General features: G+C 46.0%; 1 protein-coding gene across 2 annotated transcripts in view; it reads left to right on the top strand.

Moving 5' to 3' along the window:
* SLC15A1 (solute carrier family 15 member 1) overlaps positions 1-15,626 on the top strand; it is a 120,827-nt gene that overhangs the window by 18,257 nt on the left and 86,944 nt on the right. The window contains exon 1 of one of the 2 annotated variants that reach the window (XM_078657517.1): positions 14,699-15,234. The exons of the other annotated variant lie outside the window; for it this stretch is intronic. Within the exon in view, the coding sequence (XP_078513643.1) occupies positions 15,037-15,234 (198 nt within the window). The 5' untranslated portion in view covers positions 14,699-15,036. Of the gene's footprint in view, positions 1-14,698; positions 15,235-15,626 lie in introns of those variants that run through there. 2 annotated transcript variants of the gene reach the window in all.

Below are 15,626 nucleotides of genomic sequence, written 5' to 3'. Positions count from 1 at the left end.
ATGTGCCCAAGTGAAACTGCATGCTCCTTACATAGCCTCAATGTAAGCCCTTTACTATGCTTCTAGTGAAGACTATGCACCCACTGCTTTAAATCAGCCATGAACAAGAAGTATCTAACACATAGGGCAAGTCTGGTTTTGCTAATACCCTGGGTGTTAAGAACGAAAAGATCTCTGATGGGGCATCATTTGCACCAAACCCAGCTTAATGGCAAAATAGCGCCCTATATTTATGTAGGTGAACTATAAAGCAGAGAGGGTTGTATATAAAAAGCTAAATGTGTAATTTATGCAAGCCACTTGGCAAAAATCGGCATGGATGCTCCGCATTTTCCAACAATTAGCACCCAGCTTAGAATGGAAAGTCTTTTTCTGGGAATATTCACATAGAATTTCCTTCTGAAATTGAATTATGCGAAAACCAAACATGTCATATTTGGCCAATTTATTTTTCTACAGAAAATTCTACGAAGTTATGCCACATCAGACTATTGGTAATATAGTAGAAACAATGAACAATGAATGTAACTACCGCCTCATTTAATAAATATGTAGAAAATTGTTTTAGTTACTTTGTAGTGCCAGGGTGGTAAATTGCAGGTGGTGTGTTTTTAAAAAAAATCTTAGGACACTTATGCCCACATGCATCAAGCCTTTTTGAAATTCGCAAATGGTGCGAATCGCAAAATTCGGCCGTTTGCGAATGTAAAAACCTTTTTTGGGATGCATCATTTTTTTCCCCGCAATTTAAGAATTCGCAATTTTTGGCGATTTCTTAAATTGCAATAGCATTTAAGAAATCGCAAATTTTGCGATTTCTTAAAAGCTATGCATCATTATTTTTAATTTGCGAATTCGCAATTTTGAAAGGAAAAATTACCATGAAGTATACCTTCGTGGTAATTTGCGAAAAGTTTCAAAAATGCACAAAAGTGCATTTTTGAAACTTATATTTTACACACACACATGCCCTTGGGACATGTGTGTGAGTAAAATGTACTTACGTTACATTTCAGAGGTGCAGGGGGAGGTCCTTTGGACCCCCCCTGCACCCTTGAAATTGCATTCTCATTTTGCGATTCCTTAATTGCGAATTCGCAATATGAGAATGCCTTCCCATTGATTCCTTCTAGGCCCATAGGAATCAATGTAATGCCATTCCTTAATTGCGATTCGCAATTAAGGAATCGCAAATACAGAAAATTAAGAAATCGCAAAAATTATTGTAAATTCTTGATGCATAGGAATTTGTGATTTCTAAATTGCGATTCCTTAATTTTCGCAATTTAGGAATCGCAAATTCCTACAATGATGCATGTGGGTGAAAGTTACATCCCAGACCCCCCAGGATATTACAGCATAGATTTGCAAGTTTTGCAATCAAAAAATGAAAACTTTTGCAGCATTATTGTGGCACTTTATTTTACTCATAATCATTCCTTTTCAGTCTTAAATCAATGCAACCTGTTTTAGCAGAGTATTCAACTTTGAAATAGGCATGTTAAAAGTGTCTGCAGCGCTACAGAAGCAAAGTTTCAATCCTAACCTTGTGGGAGGGGACTGTATTTCTCCCTGGGATGTTCTAGCACCCATATATGTACCCCTGCCGGAGCACCGCAGCCTCCCGGACCTGGGAGGCATGACACCTCCTCCTCAGGCACTCTACGGCGCAAAATTTGTGGTGGTGGAGTATATTTTCCACAGTCACAAGGTAATTCTTATACAAATATTACTTAAGGATGGTCTAACCAGAATTCACAACTCTACCCTAGTCATCACAAAGGGATGCATAATGATATGCCTGAAAGGAAACTCTCACATAACCAAATATATATTTATTTTCATTAAAGTAGCTAAGAAATTTCTCCTTAATGGGAGTCTTGCCACCCCTCATGGTGGTCTACTGGGTCAGTTTCTGGGTCCCATGTGAAGGGGGAAAGATTGTCCTGGTCCCGTTACTATATGTATGTGAGATGATGTTATCTACATTATGAGGGTCGATCGAAAGCCCTGCTCTATTGGAGTAGCTGCCTCTATAAACATTTCCCTGTTCTCTTATCAGAAAATAACTGGAAAACCAGTTGTAAAAAAAAACGAGAAATTGCTTGTTATGTCTGGCTTTAGATAGCTTTAGCTGACTGCCAGAGGTCATGTCAAAACCACACACAACGTTCATTATATAATTTGGAGAGATGGGCTTGGGATAGCCGCCTTCAGCCATTGGCTTGTTTTGGCGGGTCCCCCTTCAATCAATGGCTTGTTCATGTGGTGATACCAGCCCATGGGATTTTGAAAATGTCTTTCTTTTTTCATACACATTTAACTTGTGTAAATAGGCTCAAAGTAGTCCACTGATACATGCACATGAGTCTATGGTACAGTATCCTAGCTCCTGAGCGAGGTGGGGAATTGCAGGAAAGTATATAGAGGGCAACTCCCTCGTTGGTGACAGGGTGAGCGAGGGAAGTAGAGCGGCCTGTTACTCTCAGTGCACTCAAACCCAGCCTAGATCTGCAGCCTACTGACGTCATTGCCCCCTGCCCAGCCTGGTCCAATCTTCAACCGCAAAACTCCTAGCACTTCAAGAGAAAGGAAGCGTATGAAGTCTCTTGTAAAGCGCTCTTTGTGCAATGGCCTCTCTTTATAAATATGCGCAAATAAAATAGAATTAGGTAATATCACTTCTTGGGGGATCAAAGTGAAGTGTTTTGTGGGCTTGGGGCTCCCCTCCCAGGGGCTGCAAGCTGAGATGGGTGCCCCCTGCCCCCTAAAGGTCAAGGAGCTTGTTCGGAAAGCAAGAAGTGAGTATTTATTGTACCCTTGGTCTCTAGCCCCCGAACATCCCCGACACATTCATACCCTCCAGTAAACCCCACATTGAACAGGTATAAGGGAGGAGTGCACGCCCCAGGCAGGGCTGCCTCATCTAAAAAGAGAGCACAGCGAGGTACTGCAGAATAGCATGGCTTCAGATAGCGTGTGCAGTAATACAACAATTTGTATTTGAGAAACCACAAATTCCTATTTGAAACAGAATATATTTTAAATCCAATGATCCGGCTTGGTGTGGCTTTTGTCATGTGTCCTCTCCAGTCTGATCCCCTTTCTGACTCATACCATCATGCTAGAATGACCAAGCGTCCCGGATTTGCCCAGACGATCCCGGTTTTTCATCAGCTGTCCCGGCAGATTTCAGGAAATGTAGCTCTTGTCCCGGTTTTCAGAGAGGATCGGTTGAAAATGGCAGGAGCTGCTTTTTAATGTTTCACAAAGCAGGGATAGTTATCAGTTGTTTCAATCAAAAAATGTAATTAACAGGCAAGCTACTGGGTTTAAAAAATTGATTTTTATGTATGTTCAAACTGCCTGTTCTGTAATTCTCTGCTGAGGAGCGCTGTCATTCTGTGCGCTCGCTTGAAGTGAAATTGTTGTCCTTCTATTTTTGTGAAATGTCCCGGTTTTTGGCTTTAAAATTCTGGTCACCCTACATCATGCCCACCCAGCATTTTATCCAATGGCACTTTCGGTCACGTGTGGCTCTGGGTTCTGTCCCTATATCTTTGCTCTGCTCTACCTGTGCCACTTCTTGTTTCTCTGTTCCTTCCTGATATTCTGTTCTTCCCCTGTGCTCCGGTAGAATGTCACTGAAGGTGTCACACATAATGCAGTTATTGTCACACAAAGGCATGCTGAAATCCGGAAAATGTCAGACTTACGCAAAATGAAACCTTGACAATTGCTTCCTGAGGAAACCTTATCACACGAACAACAAGCATTGGCATAGCCAATAGGTCTCGCTTTTGGGACCTTATAAGTGTTTAGCCATGGAACAGTTGATGTTGTTGCACCAAGGATATTGTGCTGCATAACAGTGAGCTGTGAACCTGATAAGTGTTAGGACAGTGCGTGGGGCAGAGGGGTAAGCACGGCCAGCTTTGAACCTGATGATAAGTGTTAGGACAGAGGCCGGGCAAGCACGTTCTGATATTATATTTAAAGCAATTTTTGCCATACTAGTTGGAGACCTTCAGGTGGACTATGTCAAGATAGCAAGCTATATACTTAAAAAATGACTGGAGGAAGCTTGCCTCTCAAAAAATAAGACACTTGACGTTAGTAGTATAGGTTAAAGGGTTTATTTAAGTCAGGAGTATTTGATGTGTACAAATCAAGTATATTATCAATACATATGTGATATAATTTCTCTCGCACAAAATGGATTAATATCTTGGCACATAATTCCTGGGGCAGCGCTATCGACTGTGCAGCAGGTGCAGAGGAACCGTGGATCAGGGGTGTGAGGGCTTCACTGCAACCCAATTATGGTCATCTTCTCATCAACTCAGCAGTTAGCGGAAGCCCTCATCTTCTATTCCTTTGTTAAGTTTTGTGTTACCTTTGCCCCGCCGCCTGAAGCCTTTCAAACCAGTAGCCCACAAAAAAGGCAAAGGCAAATAGTTTTTTGTGAGCGTGCCCACTGAAATAATGTAGATGGACAATATTTTGGAGGGGGTAATGAAGAGATCTGCACACATGGCGATTAAAGTATTTGGGAGGCATCTGGTGTATACAAAGTATGACGAGTCCAAATGAGATGATGCCCTCCTGATGAAAAGATCTGAGAAGTATGTTGGCATAATATGCACAGGTGATATTTTCACAATTACTTTGGAAGTGCCACTAGGCGAAGCAATATTAAATTTCCCTTCGGCGTCCTTATGCTCGGTTAGCTGACTGTTCTGTTCCGACATCCAAACACTGGATGTATTATCTTTGGAGAAAAGGGTTGGTTACCAAGAAGTATTTAGAGAAAGGGATACAAGTAAGTCCGCTTCTCTGCAACAACTACACTAGATATAGGAAATAAAAAACATAGCTATTTTTTAATTACTTAAACATAGGAATAACGCGTTTTCAAAAATCTCATTAAACGTAAGTGCTTTGACGAGCGACTGTTGACAAGTGAACATAGTGTGGTTGCGGTAGCAATTTCGTGCATACCTGATCGGTCCTTTCACCATACTACTGTGCCAAGAGTGCAAGATACCACCGTCATAGAGTGAGATTAATTTTTATACCAAAATGTCCAGTCTCTTGCAACGACATTACCAAATTACCGATACCATCCCATGCATTCAAAATAATGTTTTAATGCGGAACAAACAACATTCCAGTATCAGTGCACCCTTTAAAAAACTTTGAGAGGTTGAAAGTTATGCTAACACATACTGCAAGACTATAGCATCGCTCATCGTCCTTTGCAAACATTACAATTGCTGGACTTGCTCAGGACTTTTAAACAACGCACCCTGCAACTGGTCGCCGAGAAATAGTACATGTCAGTGGCAACATTCTGTTTTTCCGGGCTCTGCAACAGCTGCCCGAAATACCCACTGCATCTAGCACGAATGTCCAACTACCTTCATCATACTTTTCCCCTCTAAACGATTCCCTTGCGGGAGCGTGCAGCAAGGCGCGATGATTGCAACCATATTGCACCACCATATGGCGCTGCACGTTCCCAAAAGGGAATTGCCAGACGTGCACGTATTGTCATTGCAAGCAATGCAACGCGTGCCCGTTTTTGCCCCCAAAGCTGTGCCGATGGCTAAAGGTCTCTCTCATATCAGCGCATGTGCGCTGCATAGGCGAAACCTAAAAACTACTAATAGCTTGGGCATCATAGGAGGGCCACCAGACGTCCCCGTTTCCCAAAAGTTAGGAATTGAGTGGCGAAAATATCTGTTATGTTTCCATAACCCTTTGTCAGCCTCGCCAACAAAAAAAATGTATTGCATTCTCCGAATTTCGCTACGGTTTTGTTAAAATCACGGCCTTTTTACAAAACTGCAGACTTTTTGTAAAATCACGAAATCCTGTTATGTCTAATATCCAACTATGGGTACTGTAGGTATATGCTGATCATTCTGGGTACTCATAAGAAGAGCCTGTGTGTACCCAAGGCATGTGCTGCTGAATCTGGGGGATTTAATGTAGTAAAGCATGCCAATAGCATATGTGCATGTCCGTTTTTACATATTTTAGACAATAAAATCAGAAACAATGGCTTAGCCAATGCCTGTTCTTTTGCTTGCACCTATCTACAGTTTCCTCTAAATAGTCTTTATTTCTTACACTAACCTTCTGTGGAAGCGCTGGTTTAGACTGTCACATCAGTCACCAAACACGGATTCATATATTTCTAGTAGCCAGAGCCTGTTTGATTTCAGCCTGCAATTTACTCCATCTAGCCAGCACTCAACAAAGGTCTGGAGAGTCATTTATGATATTTCTAGATTTATAGTTGTTTTCCAACTTTTGTTTAAACTCATCAATAAACTCTGTTGACTATCTATACATTGCCATATGAATACTTAATGTCTTCCAGTTACTCTTGAATTTTAACTTTGTCTATAATGTACTGTAAAGTTCCTTCCTCCATTTTAAGACTTTTAGGGGTAGATTTACCACTTGTTCACGAAGCACAGTGCAGCAGCTGCAAAGGCTGAGCTGCGCTGTGTGAAAAGGAGAGAGAAGGAGTGTGAGAAGTTAGCCTGGCATATGATGTCCACTAGTTCTAGTGGGCACCTTGCACCAGTCTAATCGACCCTTATTGATGATGGTTGTCAAGTCAACCTTATAGAAAGCTATCCTAGTGGTAGCATGAACCAGCAGTTTTCAGGCTAAGACTTCAGTAGGCGAGTTAAGCATGTTGTTTTTCCATATATAATCCATTGAATACCAAATGAAAGGACACCACACAAGGTATATATCAAATATATATGTATTTACTCTAAACACATCCCCTCTGCACTCTTTATGAGGTCAAAGGTAAAAATACAATACAAGTCACACAGTTAATACACAATAAGTTGCACAGTATACGTTATGCCCTAGGGGCCTCACTAACCATATACTAAGAAAGTGGTATAAGTACCACGTGAGAGTTAGAAAACAGGCCTAGGGCCTGTAGAATCGCCGGGGCTACAATAAGCAACCAAAGGTTAAGAAGTAGGAGACCCACGGGAGCCGCGTGCAGTGTCTAAATAAAGGCGCAGGTTCCCATTAACTTTCTATGGAGTCTGTAAAGGTTACAAAGTTACAAGTTAAGGACACTTCTGGATGGACTAGGACGGAACCCTTTCAACTATTCCGAAACACCGGTGTCCAGAGTTGGTGCTGCAACCTTGCTATTACACACTGTTTCGATATAGCGCACACGCTATCAAAGACTGCATCTACCATGATGCTCCTGGGGCACACCTGCTGGTGGGTGGAGTCGGAGTGCGACCCATTGTGTATATTTAATTGGCTCCCTCGAGCTAGAGCTGACGAGCTCGGATCCCGCACCCGCGCCGTGAGAGGTATCAACCTGTGAACATTTGGCAGCCTGCACAGCTAACCCCGAATAACCTACACTCTGCTGACGAGGAACAACTATTCCGAAACACCGGTGTCCAGAGTTGGTGCTGCAACCTTGCTATTACACACTGTTTCGATATAGCGCACACGCTATCAAAGACTGCATCTACCATGATGCTCCTGGGGCACACCTGCTGGTGGGTGGAGTCGGAGTGCGACCCATTGTGTATATTTAATTGGCTCCCTCGAGCTAGAGCTGACGAGCTCGGATCCCGCACCCGCGCCGTGAGAGGTATCAACCTGTGAACATTTGGCAGCCTGCACAGCTAACCCCGAATAACCTACACTCTGCTGACGAGGAACAACTATTCCGAAACACCGGTGTCCAGAGTTGGTGCTGCAACCTTGCTATTACACACTGTTTCGATATAGCGCACACGCTATCAAAGACTGCATCTACCATGATGCTCCTGGGGCACACCTGCTGGTGGGTGGAGTCGGAGTGCGACCCATTGTGTATATTTAATTGGCTCCCTCGAGCTAGAGCTGACGAGCTCGGATCCCGCACCCGCGCCGTGAGAGGTATCAACCTGTGAACATTTGGCAGCCTGCACAGCTAACCCCGAATAACCTACACTCTGCTGACGAGGAACAACTATTCCGAAACACCGGTGTCCAGAGTTGGTGCTGCAACCTTGCTATTACACACTGTTTCGATATAGCGCACACGCTATCAAAGACTGCATCTACCATGATGCTCCTGGGGCACACCTGCTGGTGGGTGGAGTCGGAGTGCGACCCATTGTGTATATTTAATTGGCTCCCTCGAGCTAGAGCTGACGAGCTCGGATCCCGCACCCGCGCCGTGAGAGGTATCAACCTGTGAACATTTGGCAGCCTGCACAGCTAACCCCGAATAACCTACACTCTGCTGACGAGGAACAACTATTCCGAAACACCGGTGTCCAGAGTTGGTGCTGCAACCTTGCTATTACACACTGTTTCGATATAGCGCACACGCTATCAAAGACTGCATCTACCATGATGCTCCTGGGGCACACCTGCTGGTGGGTGGAGTCGGAGTGCGACCCATTGTGTATATTTAATTGGCTCCCTCGAGCTAGAGCTGACGAGCTCGGATCCCGCACCCGCGCCGTGAGAGGTATCAACCTGTGAACATTTGGCAGCCTGCACAGCTAACCCCGAATAACCTACACTCTGCTGACGAGGAACAACTATTCCGAAACACCGGTGTCCAGAGTTGGTGCTGCAACCTTGCTATTACACACTGTTTCGATATAGCGCACACGCTATCAAAGACTGCATCTACCATGATGCTCCTGGGGCACACCTGCTGGTGGGTGGAGTCGGAGTGCGACCCATTGTGTATATTTAATTGGCTCCCTCGAGCTAGAGCTGACGAGCTCGGATCCCGCACCCGCGCCGTGAGAGGTATCAACCTGTGAACATTTGGCAGCCTGCACAGCTAACCCCGAATAACCTACACTCTGCTGACGAGGAACAACTATTCCGAAACACCGGTGTCCAGAGTTGGTGCTGCAACCTTGCTATTACACACTGTTTCGATATAGCGCACACGCTATCAAAGACTGCATCTACCATGATGCTCCTGGGGCACACCTGCTGGTGGGTGGAGTCGGAGTGCGACCCATTGTGTATATTTAATTGGCTCCCTCGAGCTAGAGCTGACGAGCTCGGATCCCGCACCCGCGCCGTGAGAGGTATCAACCTGTGAACATTTGGCAGCCTGCACAGCTAACCCCGAATAACCTACACTCTGCTGACGAGGAACAACTATTCCGAAACACCGGTGTCCAGAGTTGGTGCTGCAACCTTGCTATTACACACTGTTTCGATATAGCGCACACGCTATCAAAGACTGCATCTACCATGATGCTCCTGGGGCACACCTGCTGGTGGGTGGAGTCGGAGTGCGACCCATTGTGTATATTTAATTGGCTCCCTCGAGCTAGAGCTGACGAGCTCGGATCCCGCACCCGCGCCGTGAGAGGTATCAACCTGTGAACATTTGGCAGCCTGCACAGCTAACCCCGAATAACCTACACTCTGCTGACGAGGAACAACTATTCCGAAACACCGGTGTCCAGAGTTGGTGCTGCAACCTTGCTATTACACACTGTTTCGATATAGCGCACACGCTATCAAAGACTGCATCTACCATGATGCTCCTGGGGCACACCTGCTGGTGGGTGGAGTCGGAGTGCGACCCATTGTGTATATTTAATTGGCTCCCTCGAGCTAGAGCTGACGAGCTCGGATCCCGCACCCGCGCCGTGAGAGGTATCAACCTGTGAACATTTGGCAGCCTGCACAGCTAACCCCGAATAACCTACACTCTGCTGACGAGGAACAACTATTCCGAAACACCGGTGTCCAGAGTTGGTGCTGCAACCTTGCTATTACACACTGTTTCGATATAGCGCACACGCTATCAAAGACTGCATCTACCATGATGCTCCTGGGGCACACCTGCTGGTGGGTGGAGTCGGAGTGCGACCCATTGTGTATATTTAATTGGCTCCCTCGAGCTAGAGCTGACGAGCTCGGATCCCGCACCCGCGCCGTGAGAGGTATCAACCTGTGAACATTTGGCAGCCTGCACAGCTAACCCCGAATAACCTACACTCTGCTGACGAGGAACAACTATTCCGAAACACCGGTGTCCAGAGTTGGTGCTGCAACCTTGCTATTACACACTATTTCGATATAGCGCACACGCTATCAAAGACTGCATCTACCATGATGCTCCTGGGGCACACCTGCTGGTGGGTGGAGTCGGAGTGCGACCCATTGTGTATATTTAATTGGCTCCCTCGAGCTAGAGCTGACGAGCTCGGATCCCGCACCCGCGCCGTGAGAGGTATCAACCTGTGAACATTTGGCAGCCTGCACAGCTAACCCCGAATAACCTACACTCTGCTGACGAGGAACAACTATTCCGAAACACCGGTGTCCAGAATTGGTGCTGCAACCTTGCTATTACACACTGTTTCGATATAGCGCACACGCTATCAAAGACTGCATCTACCATGATGCTCCTGGGGCACACCTGCTGGTGGGTGGAGTCGGAGTGCGACCCATTGTGTATATTTAATTGGCTCCCTCGAGCTAGAGCTGACGAGCTCGGATCCCGCACCCGCGCCGTGAGAGGTATCAACCTGTGAACATTTGGCAGCCTGCACAGCTAACCCCGAATAACCTACACTCTGCTGACGAGGAACAACTATTCCGAAACACCGGTGTCCAGAGTTGGTGCTGCAACCTTGCTATTACACACTGTTTCGATATAGCGCACACGCTATCAAAGACTGCATCTACCATGATGCTCCTGGGGCACACCTGCTGGTGGGTGGAGTCGGAGTGCGACCCATTGTGTATATTTAATTGGCTCCCTCGAGCTAGAGCTGACGAGCTCGGATCCCGCACCCGCGCCGTGAGAGGTATCAACCTGTGAACATTTGGCAGCCTGCACAGCTAACCCCGAATAACCTACACTCTGCTGACGAGGAACAACTATTCCGAAACACCGGTGTCCAGAGTTGGTGCTGCAACCTTGCTATTACACACTGTTTCGATATAGCGCACACGCTATCAAAGACTGCATCTACCATGATGCTCCTGGGGCACACCTGCTGGTGGGTGGAGTCGGAGTGCGACCCATTGTGTATATTTAATTGGCTCCCTCGAGCTAGAGCTGACGAGCTCGGATCCCGCACCCGCGCCGTGAGAGGTATCAACCTGTGAACATTTGGCAGCCTGCACAGCTAACCCCGAATAACCTACACTCTGCTGACGAGGAACAACTATTCCGAAACACCGGTGTCCAGAGTTGGTGCTGCAACCTTGCTATTACACACTGTTTCGATATAGCGCACACGCTATCAAAGACTGCATCTACCATGATGCTCCTGGGGCACACCTGCTGGTGGGTGGAGTCGGAGTGCGACCCATTGTGTATACGGAACCCTTTCAGACTTAGACACTAAGAGGGCCAATACCCTCGAGACTACCAGAGTACTCGTGTTACCTCACCCACAGAAGCCGGGTGCATAGGTGTCTTTTGATGTCGGGTTTCGTCTTCGTTTTCTATGGAGAGCTGCAAAGAAGTGCTGCAGGCAACCAGTGGTAAAGTGTCCGGGTGGATCCAAGGGTGGATCGGAGATGTCAAGAACCTGAAAGCAGAGGGGACAGTGTCTGGGTCACTAGCCAGTGACCAGGAAGGAACAAGGAAGGAACCAGGCGATGTCGGGCGCTTTATCCGTATTGGACCCAACAAGCCTTGGCAACCGCAACCCACGCAGGATGCCAAGATTGGCTCTGTTGCAGACCAGCAAGGTCTGCAGCACTTCTCCTATTTAGGAAAACTGGAGCAAACCTAGAGCAACCAGGATCGCAAGTCAGATTCAAGACGGCGACTTCAGGGGGCTCACTAGCCAACGGGCAAGGAGCCAGGAAGACGCATCAAGCACAAATGTAAAGGCGGGGCCCACGGGACACTCACGGAGTGTGGGGGCCTGGGCTTCAGGTCAAATGATGCTTGGGTCTGGGGCTTCTCGTACCCCAATTCACAACTTACTGAGGCTTCAGGAAAGGAGTGCAGGTATCAAAATGCAGGATGTTCAAGATGTCCGGTCCCACGTCTCTCGTGTCCGCCACGGGTCTCAGCTTTGCTGTGGATGTGGGTCAGGGTCAGAGAAGTTTGGAAGTCTAGTTCTTGAGTCGCAGAGTGTTCGGGTTCCGGCGGGAGCCTTGAAACTGCAGACTGGCAAAGTTGCTGTTGGTGCCTGTTTGAACAGGGTGGTCACTCCTTGACCACAAGGGAGATGTCTTCCGTCTTCTAGTCAGAATAGAATGTCGAAGGCCCAAGAGTTCTGTATCAAAGTTTCGTTCCAGGATGATCTAAAATCCTGGGGACACAGCTCCTATACTTATACTAAGGATAGGGGCTGGATTACCTGACTAGGTCCCTCCTATGGGTGGACCAGAGAAGGGGGTGATTACACCAGTTTCCCTTTGTCCAGTTTCACGCCGGAGCTGGGGCTGGAGTGCCCCAGCAACTAGTTTGAACCGGGCTATGCATGGAGCACCGTGTGTGCCCCAGGCGGTTCTAGATGCATTCACTGAATGCAGCCCTCCTTGCCCCAATACACAAAACCCCTGTCTGGGGAGGTGCTGGCACCTCCCTGGACAGGAAACCTATTGTCCAGGCCGCTCTTGCTGGAGTTTCCCCAGCACCAGGTGGTCAGACTTGTGTCTGTGGCAGCAGCATCCATTTTGTGATGTTGAGGCTCTGTTTAACTTTAACCGGGTAAAGCAGTAACATACATGTCTTTTCCCTCTAGAAGGATGGAATGCTACCCCGCTGCCAGAATTGGCGGCGGGGGGGTAGTATTCCAAAGTGTTTGACACCTTACATAACATGTTTTGAAAAAGCCAAACCAAAGTTAGCATTAACCGCGAGGATTATAAAGCACTAAAGAGTATATGGTATGGCTATATCATAGAACAGCTATAAGGAGATGGTTCCGAAAGCTGCAGAGGGGCTCAGCTCATGCTAGGGCACCCTCTCACATAAAACCAAGCACTCTGCCTCCAGGATTGTCGAGGCCTACCATAGGAGTGGCTTATAGGTGTATATGTGTCTATTTGTAAAGGTAGATATAGGTATACTATATCTAAGTAAGGGGGGATTACACCACCTTACCCAGGCTGTGTGAACAGACCTGTGGTGTCAGTTTGGAAGGCAAACCAGGGGTGGCACAATACATGCTGCAGCCCCTGGAGGGCCTAGGGTGCACCTATGCCCTGGGTACCTATGGTACACTATACAGGGGCTCACAAGAGTGACCCAGTAACCAATCTGGTATGCCTCTAAAGTGCATGGTATCAATTTAGAGAGAGGACAGCTGGGCTGTGGGTCTGATTAGCAGGCCCACAGCCACATTAAAGTTAAAAAAACAGAGAATCACAGCAAAAAGTGGGGGTGACCATAGGAAGCAGACCCTACTCTCCTACAAGGAGCGCGCCACATTTACTGAAATATGGCACACGCCTCCCCTTTCCCTAGCGCCTGCGCTGAAATCAGCTGCTGTGCGCCACAGTGACACCTTTGCGCCATGGTGCACGGGTGTCTCCGTCAATCTAGCATAGGTTTTGTACAGGAAGGAAACCCTTCCAGTACAAAATACTATGTTAGCTTTTCTCCTTCCTTGATCCTCCTTCAAAAGGGCACCAGTTTCTGATCCTAAACCCTGTCTACTTTAGTTAATCATTTGGGTTTAGTGTGAGAAACCTTGGGTGATTGCCTGAGAATGCCCATGCTCCACCCATGGTACGCCCCCTTGGTGCAAAGTAATTCAAAGCAGCTCTGTGTGCTGCTTGGTGTTACTTTCATGTTATTTCCAACGCTAGTTTAGCGCTGGAAAGTAAATCGGAAAAGAAAGATTTTGTGTCCTTTTGTGTCACACAGTGTAAAATCTTAGTAAATCTCCTCCTTAATGGCTAAAGAACATTTTAGGGGTATGATTGTGCAGAAGACACCACTAATGTAGATAGAAGACCCTTCTTTCTCTATATTGTTAACCAGTCATGTTCAGAGTCCGAATAACAGTAATCATGGGAGAGAATCGACACTCTGAGGCCACGGAATTTTCTCTGCACAACAACCGAGCAAAGGTTAACAAGTGCCTGCAAAGCCAATAGGTTGTTTTTTGTTAGGAGGTGTCTTTGTGTGTGTTGCCTCCAGCTGTTCTAGAAAAAAAACGAAATAAATCAACATCTTGGGCTACAAAAATGTGGGAGTGGAGAACAGAACCCTTCCTCTAGATATACAGGAATAGCAGAGTTAAATAATGTCCTCTAAAAAGAGAGTTATTAAAAGGAGCCAGAAAATTTATTTTGTATTTAAGTGGTGAGATTAAAAGACATTCCCAGCAAAATACTACATAGAAGTTGCTTTTAACAAAAAGCCTGTATGTTGAGTGGATCTTTAAGAAACCCCATCTTAACGCACATATTTACTTTACAAATAAAAGCCTTAAATCCAACCACATGATGACATCATAGCAAAGGGCAAACAGTGATTAGCAATACCTCTTTATGACAACATAAGACGTCGAATGAGCAAGGGCTTCCAACACCAAAGCCATTAATCAGGAATCAATATGTCATTGTGTCACCAAAGTAAAACATCAAAGGAACACAGTGTGTGTCAATTAGAAACTACAATTCAGGCTGCGGCTGCATGCTAACAAAAGGACTACTTCAAGCCCCATCACCAAAACATGTTGGGAATGCCAAAGGGTACATTTAACCAGCCAAGAAATGTGAAGCCCATGGTTGATGGTTCTTGCAGACATATCATGACAAACAGTGCCTAAGAGCTGAACTATAATCCATACCATATCTCTATTCTTTTTATTCTACTTAAAAAAAATAAAAAACAATAACATGAGGTCCGTGCCAACTAAAGCTGCGTGTAGCCAGCTCCAAAAAGTATATTTTACTTAGACTAGGTTCAAATTCAAGCGAAGCTTTCAAACTAAGGTATCAGAGGGTGCTGCAAAGTATCTGTTTCTGCCAGTCCGTCTGCTCCATTTAGAAAAGAAAAGGAACACCTACAAGGAGTGAAGAATGGCAGTAATCCAAGCAGGGGAACCAGTTTCACCTGTATTTAGAGAAAGTTGCACACCAGTAGCAAGAAACCTATTGCATAGTTTATATAGGAGACTTGTTTTTGCCTGTGTCTTAATTGTGTTGTCAAACGTCCCTTTAATGTTTCAGCTCACACTAATATATGTCCTTTTCTTCTCAACAGGGAAAGGAGACAAGGTAAACCCATCACCAGAGAGTTGCAGAATTTCGAAGTGTCTGATGTGTGCAGATAAAGCAAGAATGATGTGTAAAATCTATTTTTCGGGGAGGTTCAGGATGAAGAAACGGATGGCCCTGAAGATGGAGCTAAGAGTGGAGGACCCCATCTGTGACTTTTTTCATTTTCTTCCTCTAGGGTTCTTTTTCCCTTAGCACAGAAGCCAATGTCTCTCCTCATATATTTCCAACCCTTTCTAATTAAATAAAAATTAAATTAGTTCCTATTTGTAAAGCGCAAACATAGCAAACCCTTAAGGGTTTCAAGGCACTGGGGGCCACCGGGGAGATGAAGTGAGCGATTGCCCAGAGTCATATGATGCTAGCTGCCTCCGGGGATCGAACCATGAGCT

The sequence above is a fragment of the Lissotriton helveticus genome, chromosome 8, assembly GCF_964261635.1.
Source record: "Lissotriton helveticus chromosome 8, aLisHel1.1, whole genome shotgun sequence".
NCBI lineage: Eukaryota > Metazoa > Chordata > Amphibia > Caudata > Salamandridae > Lissotriton > Lissotriton helveticus.
Note: the sequence above shows the minus strand (reverse complement) of the source record. Positions and strands in the feature narration are given on the sequence as shown.